This window comes from Hemiscyllium ocellatum, chromosome 9 (assembly GCF_020745735.1).
Source record: "Hemiscyllium ocellatum isolate sHemOce1 chromosome 9, sHemOce1.pat.X.cur, whole genome shotgun sequence".
NCBI lineage: Eukaryota > Metazoa > Chordata > Chondrichthyes > Orectolobiformes > Hemiscylliidae > Hemiscyllium > Hemiscyllium ocellatum.
In genome coordinates, this window is record NC_083409.1 from 40,691,063 (window position 1) to 40,703,735 (window position 12,673).

At 39.0% G+C, this 12,673-nt stretch overlaps 1 protein-coding gene across 1 annotated transcript; it reads left to right on the plus strand.

Moving 5' to 3' along the window:
• The first annotated feature begins 7,260 nt into the window (after positions 1 to 7,260).
• On the plus strand, positions 7,261 to 10,896 carry LOC132818979 (regulator of G-protein signaling 21-like). Its single transcript, XM_060830175.1, has 5 exons — positions 7,261 to 7,453; positions 8,166 to 8,276; positions 8,385 to 8,446; positions 9,179 to 9,345; positions 9,642 to 10,896. The coding sequence occupies exons 1-5, from the start codon at positions 7,347 to 7,349 to the stop codon at positions 9,825 to 9,827; spliced, it is 633 nt and encodes a 210-aa protein (XP_060686158.1). The 5' UTR covers positions 7,261 to 7,346; the 3' UTR covers positions 9,828 to 10,896.
• The last annotated feature ends 1,777 nt before the right edge of the window (positions 10,897 to 12,673 follow it).

The following is a 12,673-nucleotide window of genomic DNA, read 5'->3' on the forward strand; positions in this document are numbered from 1 at the left end:
TATTAAAACAGAAGATTAGAGGAAGTTCATTTCAATTCATCACACTGGGTGTTTTTATTCCTGTCGACTTTAGGTAGGGGAAATAAAGACTCATCAGCGAGTGGAGTTATTCGTAGAACAGTAGAAATGCAGAGATCAGCAGTATACCATACAATGTAGAAATTTAATCTACACCACGCATGTGATATCACTGACACACTCCTCTCGGTAACAAGACTGGTTCACAGGCTTGGAAGGAGGGAAGTTTTGAGTGAAGACCCCATGAGAAGCTAATACTATAAGAAACAAAAGCAGCAATTGTTGGCAAAGCTCAGCAGGTCTGGCAGCATCTGTGGAGAGAAAGCCAACTTAACATTTCAGGTCCAGTGGCCCTTTTTCAGAAGCTAGGACATTTCATTGGTCGATGATGGGGAGATGAACTGGGGACAAATGTCCAATCTTGGCATTCCAGGTTCCTGGTAAAAGGGAAGGTGCGGGAGTGGTGCGGTGGGGGTTCACAAGTCCAGGTCCAGGGAGGCAAGAAACAACATGGGGTGTGGGGGAAAGAATTGAAGGTAGGGCTGGGAGAGATGGTGAAGAACAGAGGCCTTGGTGGTTTTGGATTGGAGACCTCATGAGGATGGTTTGAGTTGGGGGGTTGGTCTAAGGGATTGAAGGGTGTGACAGTCGGAGTCGAGTGTGATTGGAATGGCCACTCAGGGAGGCCATTAGTTACAGCAGGAAAAGTGAAAGGTCTACCATTACACCATTTTCTGGGGTCGGCTGTCTCGTTCTCATGCCCACCATTCCCCAAACCACACCCAGTGAAAGCTTACAAAAGATAATAAGAGCTTGTAAGGAATAGAATTTTTATACAAATGCATGTAAATATATAAAATTACAGCAAGTTGAGATCTTTCTGATGAAGGTGGTGAGCTAATCCTCTGATTTTGCTCTTATTGAATCCAAGAAGATATTTCAAACTCTATTCATTGAGACAATAATTCTTCCAAGTCACACCCTGACCCTGAACTGTAGAACAGCATTCATTTCTGGGAACCACACTGTGGGAGAGACATAACTGAGTGCAATAAAGATTTACCAGAATATTTCCAGAGAACAATAGACTTCAATTACGGGGAAAAGTGGGTAAAGCTGGGATTGATCTCTTTGAAAAGACTGTTGAGAGGAGATTTTATGGTTTAGTTCAAAAAATCTGGCAGTGTATCCTTTTCTTATTAAATGTGAGAGAAACCTTCCTTCTGTAGCATGATAGAAAAATTCTTACTCTTTCCCAGGTTTCTTTCTAGACATTATGAAGAGTAACTGCAATCCATAAGGGAGTTGCCACAGCTAAAGCAAGTTGGTTTGGGCAACTTTAGAAATGCTTCAAATTTACACTTGTTTCTCTGTAAACACATTGTCTTGTGTTCTGTATTCTTTTCCTATTGAAAATAATTCTTCAAGTTTTTAGCATGCAGTCAATGAGCAGAATGTGATAAAAGGAGGATGAAGCTGAAAGCAATCTGGGAGATTTTATCTATTCAATAATAAACAAGTTCAACTAAGTGATTCTGCACTGTAAAAGGTGTCACTTTTCAGATGAGATGTTCAATTGAGATCTCACCTGCCTGCTCAGGTGGATACGAAAGATCTTAGGGCATTATCTAGAAGAACGGCAGAGGAATTATCACTAGTGCTCTAGTCAATATTCATGTGTGATTTGACATCACTAAAAATAACAGATATTCTGGTCATTATCATACTGCTGATTGTGGGAGTTTGCTGAACTTATTAATAGTTATGCTTTCCAAATTCCAACTATATTATTTTTATTACAAAACCATACTTTATTCATAAAAATATTATCTTTATGACATGTACAAGGTACTAAAACTGTTCTATACAGTCTTTACAGAGGAAAAAAATCAAACAAATTAGAATTTGACATCCCTCAGGGCTTTCCTACTGTTGCAATCAAAAGTATTTTTTACTCTTGCGGGACACTATTTATATACATTTTCAGACAACGCTTTAGTGCATTTCTCAGCACGTAGTCCTGGAACTTGGAATGTGCCAGTCTGCAACACTCAGTCAAGGTCAACACTTTATACTGGAAGACCAACAGGCTTCAAGCAGACCAAAGAGCATCTTTCATGATGGTCCTCCAGGCATGCTGTGCGTACTGGGAACAGCCCTTAGAATGCAGAGTCCTACATCATGGAGCTGCTTGAGGCAATGTCAATAAAAACCTGAATTTCTCTCTAGACTTTCTTTGCAAAGGCACATTCCAGAAGGAGATGTGTGACACAGTCTTTAACACCCACAACCACTTGGAGAGCAACATGCCGTGGTGCACAGAGTCCAGACACACATGAAAGATCTGACAGGTAGTGCCCTTCTCACTTCAGCCAAGTTACATCTTTGTTCTTGTTGAAACTACATTTCAGCCGTATGACATTGGCTGAAGTGTCTTTTGGTTGTCATTGAGTCATACAGCACGGAAACTAAGCCTTCAGCCTAACTCATCAACACCAAACTGGTTTCCCCAACAAAACTAGTCCCATTTGACTGTGTTTAGGCCTTTATCCCTCTAAACCCTTCCTATTCATATTTCTATCCAAATGCCGTTTAAATGTTGTAATTGTACCTGCATCTACCACTTCCTCTGACAGTTCATTCCATATATGCACAACGCTCTGTGTGAAAAAAACTGTCCCTTAGGTCCCTTTTAAATCTTTCCCATCTCACTTAAAAATTATGCCCTTCTAGTTTTGAATTACCCTATGCTAGCAGAAGGATCTTTGCTACTTACCTTATGTATTTGTATCCAATGTGAGACATCAATGTGGGAATATTGTTCAGACTTTAAATAGACCAAGAGAGTACAACAGAAACTCTGCAGTCCTGAAAAGTGCAAATACTACAATGTCCCTGCAGGTTCAATTGTAGAGTACTGCAATTGGAACTTCAAGATTGTGAATAGCATTATCTATACACAAGGCTTATTTTATTTTCTAATTTTCTATCTTAAGAAGGTAACCAATAATCCAACACTTTCACAATGCACGGAAAGCTCACTTTCAGTTTATTTTTTTCCTTCTCTTCCCCAATTTCCCATCCTATTGTGTTATACTTTCTCATCAACATTATGTTCCATTCCCTACTGCCCAAGCTATGGCCAATCATGATTGACTCGCTACCTGTCTTACGTCCCTGAAGGGAAATACCTCCAATTCATAAACATCTCCTTTAAAGGACTCCGGAAAGATTAGGAACTGGCTATGCGTAGAATTCTAGCCACACCTCTTTTGTTTTTAAACCATTCCGCATGAGTACAATCACATTACAACAGTTTAGCACTCTAGACTTAAAACTCTTTTGTGCAATGCATAACATTAAATTGCTAAACCTTTATAATTACAGGACTATCTCTCATCAACATGCATTGCCTTTCAGGTTAAGGTCAAGTTTGAATAATCTTATAGATATCCTACACACACCACCTGAATTGACCTCACCACTATTTCCTATTTCACATATTTACATTCATCAGCTCTCAGTTCATACCACTGCTGAGTATTACAGCATTGTACACATCATGGAAAAGGGAGCAGTTCAGTTTGAGTGCACATGGTCTGACCATTCAATTTCCCAACTTTGAAAATAATTTACTTGTGATGTCAGCCAGTGTGACAAGGCACAGGTTACCATATGTCAGAGTTCCTAAGCACAGCTAGGAGGCGGTAAACCAGCCGAATGTATTTGTAGGTGCAGCCGACAAGATCAGGATTCAGCTCAGCCCACGTTGATTACTCATTGTAAAACTACTGATCCATATTCAGTGCTAAGCTAGCCAAAGATGGGCAAAGTGCCAGAGGGCCGATGCCATCTAAAGAGAAGACTATGTTGCATTTTAATGATAAATGGACATCTCCAATCACTTTACAACCAATGAATTTTTTTTATTATTGAAGTGTAGCCACTGTTGTAATGTAGGAAGTGTGACAGCTAAAATGTACAGAACAAAGCCCCACAAGCAACTAGTTGACAGTAACCAGATAATCCACTCTTTTCCTGTCATACTAGTTGAGGAGGAAATATTGGTCAGGACATTGGGGAAAATATCCTTGCTCTTCCCGGAGTCTCATTTAACATCTCACCGGAAAGGCACCACCTCTAACAGTACTGCACTAGATTGTCAGCCTTGATTCTTGTGTTCAAGCCCAGGAATGAGGCTCCCATCCAAAATTTTGTGAGTTGGAAGTAAACAACTGAACCTCAGCTGATAGGTCATGGAAGTGAATGAGCAGCATTGTTCCATTTGCTATTGGTACATATTATATAAACATTCCCCTATTCTTATTCTCACCTATCAACAGCAATATTTTCACATGGCATCATTCCCTGCAGGGAGCGAAACAGCCAGTCATGGACATTGCTGTTATTTTTCTGAGTTGTACAGGTCTCAGGTTTACACAGAAATCCATAGAACTCAGAGCAATTGAAAATTGGACTCTATCAACCTTAATGTTTCACATGGGCTACTTTCCACCCAATGTCATTAAAACATCCATTCTTTCCACTTCACCGATACCTTGATAAAGCATTTCCATGAATCCAAAATGTACTTTGTGTTTTTAGGGATTAAGGCTTTGATTTTCAACCTGTACCCTCAATCGATGAAGTACACCTGACATTACAAACCCCATGCCTGACTCTTTGCAATTCCTCTCGAGAGTGTGTTGCTGGAAAAGCACAGCAGGTCAGGCAACATCCGAGGAGCAGGAAAATCAACGCTTCAGGCAAAGCCCTTCATCAGGAATGAGACCTCGGATGCTTCCTGACCTGTTGTGCTTTTTCAGAAACACACTCTTGACTGTAATCTCCAGCATCCGCAGTCCTCACTTCTGCCTGTTTGCAATTCCTGCCTCTCCAAGTCATATTTGGGGGCAAGTACAGGTTTCAGCCTCAGTAGGTCAACAATCAATTTTAACCAGATCCCAGTTAATTTCAAGACAATCTTTCATAGAATCATAAAATTGTGGAATCTCTAAAGTGTAGAAGCAGGCCATTCAGCCCATCGAGTCCATGCTGACCCTCTGAAGAGCATTCCCACTTAGACCTCCCCTCCCCGCTATTCCCATAACCCTGCATTTCCCATGGTCAATCTACCTAACCTGCACATCTTTGCTCTGTGGGAGGAAGCTGGGGCACTTTTCTTTTTCCCTGTTGACTGTTTTCTCTGGGACTGCTGCCAAGGACATTAAGAGATGGCTTCACAGCATGGGACACTGCCTCAAAGTCAGTGCAAAGTTCCATGTACATGTATCATGTGCTTAACTGACTTCCCCATTAATCACGCACTGACAATTCAATTCAACCACTCACTGTGGTGTCAAGTTCCCCCATTCTCATCACCCTTTGGGAACTGAAGTTTCTCCTGACGTGCAAACAACCCAAAATATATCACTCGTGTTCAAGGTCTCTAGAAGTTACAGTTGGAAACCACTGGATGCTCAATTTAAAAATCATGAGATTGCTTTTGACATTTGGACAGGTGTTTGCTCAGAATTCCCAGTGCCTCCATTGTTATAAATTAATGAATCATTTACCAAACCTTATTCAGAAAGCTTCCATGTTCCTGTATTATCATTCGTGTAAAATGCTTAAAACTTTCCTAGTGGTCTTCTTGATCTCAAGATGGTGACTATGTACTTTCCAGCCAAATATAATCATTATTGTAAAGTAGGAAACACAGCTGCCAAATTGTGCACAACAAACTCCTATGCGACAATGATATACCTCCTGCTGTTAGTTTAGGGGTATGGCTTGGCTTGGAGTTTGGTGAAAACCTGCCTGCTTTTCTTTATAACAGTGTTTTGAGGACTTTACATTCTCCATTAGGATCAACAATGCCTCAGTTTAATAGCTGTTCTCAAAGTTGAGACCTTCAATAGTGCTTTACTCCTTCAATACTGCAGCCTGAATTTAGATTAGACTAGATTCCCTACAGTGTGGAAACAGGCCCTTTGGCCCAACAAGTCCACACTGAACCTCCAAAGAGTAACCCACCCAGAGCCACTTCCCTCTGACTAAAGCACCTAACACTACTGGCAATTTAGCATGGCCAATTCACCTAAACCTGCACATCTTTGGACTGTGGGAAGAAACCGGAGCACCCGGAGGAAACCCACGCAGACACAGGGAGAATGGGCAAACTCCACATGGACAGTCACCCGAGGGACCCTGGTGTTGTGAGTCATCAGTGCTAGCCACTGAGCCACCTTACCGCCAATTTTGCAGACAATAAGCACACAGCAAAACATACATCCATCTGTTTAGAAATTCTACACCAAAGTGATTAAAGACCAAAGAAATGCACAAAAGTAACTGTATGGGCTCAATGAATATAGAGTAACTCTGTCAGATCTTGATGTTGATATCAGTGCTGTATAACTCAATAATATTGCTTCTTCACAAGTTTTGCATTAACTTTAATTGTCTAAAAGAAGCTCAAGCAATAAATTGAAAGAAAAATCTCAAAATCAAGCCTAATTTACACCACTGCCCCAAATCACAGGCAGCACTGTCGGTAGATGCTTCGACATTGCATAGTGTGCAAAAATTCACCTCTTAGGTAATAAAAAGTAGAAAATTAATTCACACAAATAATAAAGTGGGATTCAAACAGCTCAGGTTTTGACTTGTTTGTTCTCTTTAAAATCTGAAAATACTTAAGTGAACTTAATACCTCTGCAGCATGTACAAGGGGATAGCAAAGAGAAGTTGTTTCCTACCTTTTTTGTTAAAAAAAATCAAATTGCAACAAAAGCAAATTTTGTGATAATGCGAACGTGCAATGTCGTAAGATACATGGTGAACCGCGCATTTTGTTCACCTCCCGAGTGTCAAAGAATGTGGCGCAAATGGGATCACATCTTTAAAAGAATTCTCATTATATTAATGCTCTAACATTATTAACCTCATTTCCTGTGGCTGTTTATTGACACAATTCTTGCTTTCGCTCAATGAGCCAAAAATATGGCTTGTATCCTTAGTTGCTGTTGTCATGCAATCCTAATGTCATTTCGCCTGAGGCAGTTCAAACACAGTACGGCTGAAGTTCATACGTCAACAATGTACTAAATAAGGGTTCCCTGCCCATTATCTTGGATCTGGTTCTTACTTGCCATTCAATAACAAATCACAGCAGGTACAGCTAATCCACGCCCACTAGCTAAATGTCAGTCCGTATGTGTATATATAGAGAGAGGCAGGCAACGAGAGAAGGCAGTAGATCTCGGCAGAGAGAGTAATTGGTGAATAAGTGTGAAAACGGAGTTGCAGCTTACAGCAAAGAAAACATGCAGAGTGGTCTGATCTTGCTTGTTCATCAGGAACATTCTCGAAACAAGAACCAGCACTGCAAGGAAGAAAACAAGATGCCAGCAAACATGAAGGAGCATAGCTTGTAAGTAATAAGTAACCTTTGAAGCCTCAACGTAAGCTGTTGTGCAGACTCAATAAAGTTGCTTGTATATGTACATATGTGTGTGTGTGTGTTAGGCGCTTCGGCAATCGCGTAAGGCATTGTCTTTCAACTGGACGCTGCGGAAAAACCTTTGCATGCTCAATACTCTTATACTTGGAAAGCTCCTGTCCGGTCAGTTCGGATGGAAAGGCTGCCATGTGTTCAGTTATAGCCGCTCTATAGCCTGCTGACATTCAGCAAAAAATAATAGACACTTGGCTGGTAGACATAGGGCATAACCATTCCTGTTTCTGTGCATAATTAAAACTGGGCAGTAAAATACAATGTTAGCAGCCTATAAAAGACGTTAGTTTAATTCTGTATTTTGCCAACATTCTTATACTTAAAATAACTCAATCAAAAAGGCAAAACCTAATCTGATTGCTAGAATACTGCTATTCGGTACCAGGTGGAAAGTAAATTTTCGAAAATAGGGAGATATTGCATTGCTCTTGGGATCAAACAATTTTTTGACTTGCCTATTTGCTCATTTTTTAAATGTACAATAAGATATAACCCTTGATCACAAAGTTGAGCTGGGAATTAATAATCTGGGGAAAAGTGATAATTAATGCTGTGCAGTCAATTCAAACACAGTGTCACTTGTGACCTGTCCTGCATCACTCTTAATATTCATACCTTTCTTTCACAGTATTAAAGGGCTGAAGAGCCGATGTTTGCACCTTTTGCATCAGAGCAAGACAACCACTGAGTCTTCTCGACAAGAGGCAGTCAACTCAGAATCACGAAAGCTGACTTTGAAGTAAGTTACTACGACTACCTACATCTTTCATTGTTGAACCCCATCCAAGTGTAGCCTATTCTCAGGCAGAAGACATTTATATTTATCTTATTTCTATTTTATCCACAGTCCTTCCCATGAAGAAGTATTGAAGTGGGCTGATTCTCTGGACAACTTACTGGCTCATAAATGTAAGCATCTTCGGTGTCTTTTGGCAAAAGGCCACTTACAGGGCTGACTATCCCTTTCTTGGCAAAATGCAACAAGCAGCTTGGCATGCCCTTTAAAAATATCCAAATGAAAGGTGCCTATTAAAAATCAGTCATCAGAAAAAGCATTTCAGTGACTTTTCAATAGATTGTAATCCTTTATAATCTAACTACTAAAAATATTATTAAAGATGGGCACAACATGACTTGATTTGAATTTGCTTATTTATCAAAATTCTTTACATTTGCATTTCTACTTAAAGAAAACAATTGATTTTATGGTTGATTGAAAACTCAAAATTGCAACAAATTCAGAGAAAATTCAAAAGCAGTTGTTCACAAATAATCTCCCTCAGCACTAACTCTTACACATGATCTGTCATAAGAGTACAATTTGGCTTCATGAAGACTAATTGAAGCTCTAATAATTTAAAGAACATGTTATTAATAACATCAAAATATTTAACATTGCGAATAATAACATTGTTCTATATCCTGCATGTCTTGTTGCATATGTCAAAATTACAGATAAGTACAGAAATTGGAAAGGAAGTATTAGCTGCAATAATCGAATACTTTGGGAATATATATAAATCCTCAATAGAATAAAAATTAGAAATTAGTCAGGTTAGCACAGTTTCATGTAATATAATTGTGACAATGGAATGAATTTGTATCAGTAAGTAATATCTGTTTGTCCATTATTTTCCCTAGATGGCCTGATTGCTTTCAAATCCTTCCTCAAATCAGAGTACAACGATGAGAACATCGAGTTCTGGCTAGCCTGTGAGGAATACAAGAAAATCAAGGCACCTGCAAAGCAGGCCTCCAAGGCAAAGAAGATCTTTGCCAATTTTGTGGAATCAATGTCTCCCAAAGAGGTAATTTTTCCCCTTTATTTTTTAACTAGGCTTACTTCATTGAACACTATATGGACATAGATGTCTAAGTAATTAATCAGGACAATGGAATGGACAGTAGTACTGTCTCCATATGTCACATGAGGCATCTCTGCTCCATGATTAGTTAACTTGAAATGGACCAAGGCAATGGGGTCCATCATCATCGATCTGAGCTTCTCTAGCATCAGACAGTGAATAATTACTACAGAATAGTTCAATGTAACTTGATGTGTGGCAATCACCAATGAATAATTTATTTTTTTTTAAAAAAACAGATCAATTTGGATTACTACACCAAAGAGGCAATCACTCAAAATCTTCAACATCCAACCTACACATGCTTTGAGGCTGCACAGAAGAAAATCTATAATCTGATGGAAAATAATGGCTACAATCGGTTCCTGCAGTCAGATATCTACCAAAACATACTCAATAATAGCCACGACCATCACCAAACATGAATGCTGTTACTCTTCCACAGATCAATGATGGTCTCTTATTGAGATATGTTTTCAGCTGTGACTGAAGTATTTGATGTGAAATCAAATGACACCAAGATGCGTGATGCCTATCGCTGATGGAACATGGAAAAGGAAAGACCAAAACTTGGATTTAGCAAGTATGTTAGAAAGAATCAAGGAAGTCTTGTTAACAGTTGAAGAGAGAAGAGTAACAAGGTGTACCACGTGGGCAGAAGGCTCAATTCGCTTCAAGCCTTGGCAGAGGGCAGCCAAGAAGAGCCCAGTATCTGCTCAGTAAGAAAGGGAACAAAACAAGGTGGAGAGTCGCCAAGCTAACAGACGTTTTTATAGCCCAAAAAGATCCTTAAGTAGACGGTCTGAAATGAATGGGAAACCAGATAGCATAGGAAATTAAGGAAGCAAGAGAATGCATGCTGTAATAGAATGGTATCTGCATTCAAAATTGTACAACACACAGAATACCATTCCTCCATCAATGTAGATCACAATGTAGACACAGTTGGATATCTCAGTCTTGGTAATCTGGCAACACAGAATGTAAAAAGTATGCCAATGTAAACAGTTGAATATCTGGAGTTTCTGTTACATTGTTCCTTTACCATGCAACACTATCATTAAGTTTATTAAACTTATTTTCTTTGTAACTATAAAAGATTGATTGGCTTACTTTAATACTCATTTTTATACCATCTAAAGTGATATGAGCCAAGCAATCTTGGAGTCTGTAGAAGATTTTTAATCACTGTTGCAATTCAGATTGAAAATGGAAGCTCAGTGTGATAAGCCACAAAATCCAATGTATAATCTGTGTCTTTATTTTGTACAAAACAACACATTCTTTATGATGGAAAAGCCACCTCTAAATATTGAACTAGACTATGCTACTTCTAAGAGGGGCAGAAATTGTTTAGTGATTTATAATCCAAAAACTGCAGTCGTCAGAATTGTGCAGTAGCTTGTGAACATTTGTTTAATCAACTCATATTCAAAGATTCTATTGTGTATTACTAATCAAAGTAACAAATAAAGTTATGTGAATAATCAACAATGCACCCATTTACTTGTCTTTTTATGGTTAACATAGACACTATGCAGTCCTCTGGTTCTATGTTAAGCTTACGATTTAATTAGATCTGTGGAAAAATGTAGACTCTGCTTCATTGAAACAGATTATCCAGCCAAATAACATATTGCTATTTGTGGGGCCTTGCTTTGTGTGAATTGACATCTGTATTCCCCAAATTATGACAGTGAATACATTTCAGACATTTTTCACTGGTTATAAATGCTTTTGGGTTGTGAAAGATTTTTTTATGAATGCATTTTGTTTTTGATTGGAAGAATGAAGGGAGCCTAAACTAAATGGTTTCATCTGAATGACAGATAGTAGATTAGATTCTCTGCATTATGGAAAAGGCCCTTCGGCCCAACAAGTCCACATTAATGCTCTGAAGTGTAACCCACCCAGACCCATTTCCCTCTAACTAATGCACCTAACACTATGGCCAATTTACCTGACCAGCACATTTTTGGATTGTAGGAGGAAACCCACATAGACACAGGGAGAATATGCAAACTCCATACAGGCAGTCACCCAAGGTGGGGTTTGAACCTGGGTCCCTGGTACTGTGAGGCAGCAGTTCTAACCACTGAGCCACCATGCTGTGGAGGAACTCAATTTCATAATGATTTGAATGTTAACTGTCTTCACAGATGCGACCAGTCCTGCTGAGTTTCTCCAGCATTTTCTACTTTTATACTGCCTGCGTTTGCAGTGCATTGTTTTTGTTTAAGTGTACAATGCGACAGAATGTGGATACAAAGAAACTTGAACATGTGCATAGATGAATCTTTGAAAATGGTAGAACAAGTTCAGATGACTGTGTAAAAAGACTTGGGATCCATGACTCATAGAGGCGTAGATGACAAAAGCCAAGATATGTTTAAACACTGTCTTATTGTGTTCAGGTCTGGGCACCATATTTTAGGAAATCTGTCAATGACTTAAATTATAATAGCTAAAGAAACTGGGATTTTTTTTCACATCAGTAAAGATTTCAGGGAGGCTTGATGAGGTGTTCAAATTCCTAAATAGTATATAAGCAAAAAATCCTTCTGGCAGCCAAAAAGTCAATTAAGCAGAGGATATGAACTTAAGGTGATTGGCAAAAAGAAAGACCATTTAGCTTTTGTCTTTGCACAGTGAGGTGTTTAAATTTTGAATGCACTCCATGAAAGTGTTGGGGAAACTGATTCAATAAGAACTCTCAACAGGGAACTATATATTAACAGGGTCACAAAGAGATCAGGTGGGAGAACAAATGAACTGGATAGCATTTTGAAGTGTCATGGCAAACACAATGAGAAGAGTGGACTCTGGCTTTGTTATTCTAGGATTGCACTTCTCATTCTAACTCATTATTGAAGGAATTTAGAGAAACCTCAACTCCGAGTGGTGTAAAGATGGGATTCACTATCTGTTTGGATGAATGAGGTAAATGGCATAGATGCATCTAACAGAAAGCTGATAAACACATGGAGGGGAATGGAATCAAAGAATATGTTGAGAGGATGAGGTGAAGTAGGAGGGGAGGAGACTTGTTGGATAGCGTAAGCTGTTTCTAGGCCCTAATATTTGATACTTGTGTATATATGTTACTAGCTAACTCAGCAAAGTCAGAGGTCAAACTTTGAACATTGTTGAATGGTATCATTCAGACCAATCTTTTCATTGCAATTACACACTGAGCAATATGTGTTACCCATGCCTGCAGATTTTAATAGACAATCAGCAGTGAAATAGTTAATATGTTGTATAATATTCT

What these genes read in the sequence shown, in the direction of transcription:
- LOC132818979 (XM_060830175.1), top strand. Translation starts at nt 7,347, where the DNA reads ATGCAGAGTGGTCTGATCTTGCTTGTTCATCAGGAACATTCTCGAAAC. An exon ending in AACATGAAGGAGCATAGCTT is followed by an intron (nt 7,454 to 8,165) that starts GTAAGTAATAAG and finishes TTTCTTTCACAG; the next exon opens with TATTAAAGGGCTGAAGAGCC. An exon ending in CAACTTACTGGCTCATAAAT is followed by an intron (nt 8,447 to 9,178) that starts GTAAGCATCTTC and finishes TATTTTCCCTAG; the next exon opens with ATGGCCTGATTGCTTTCAAA.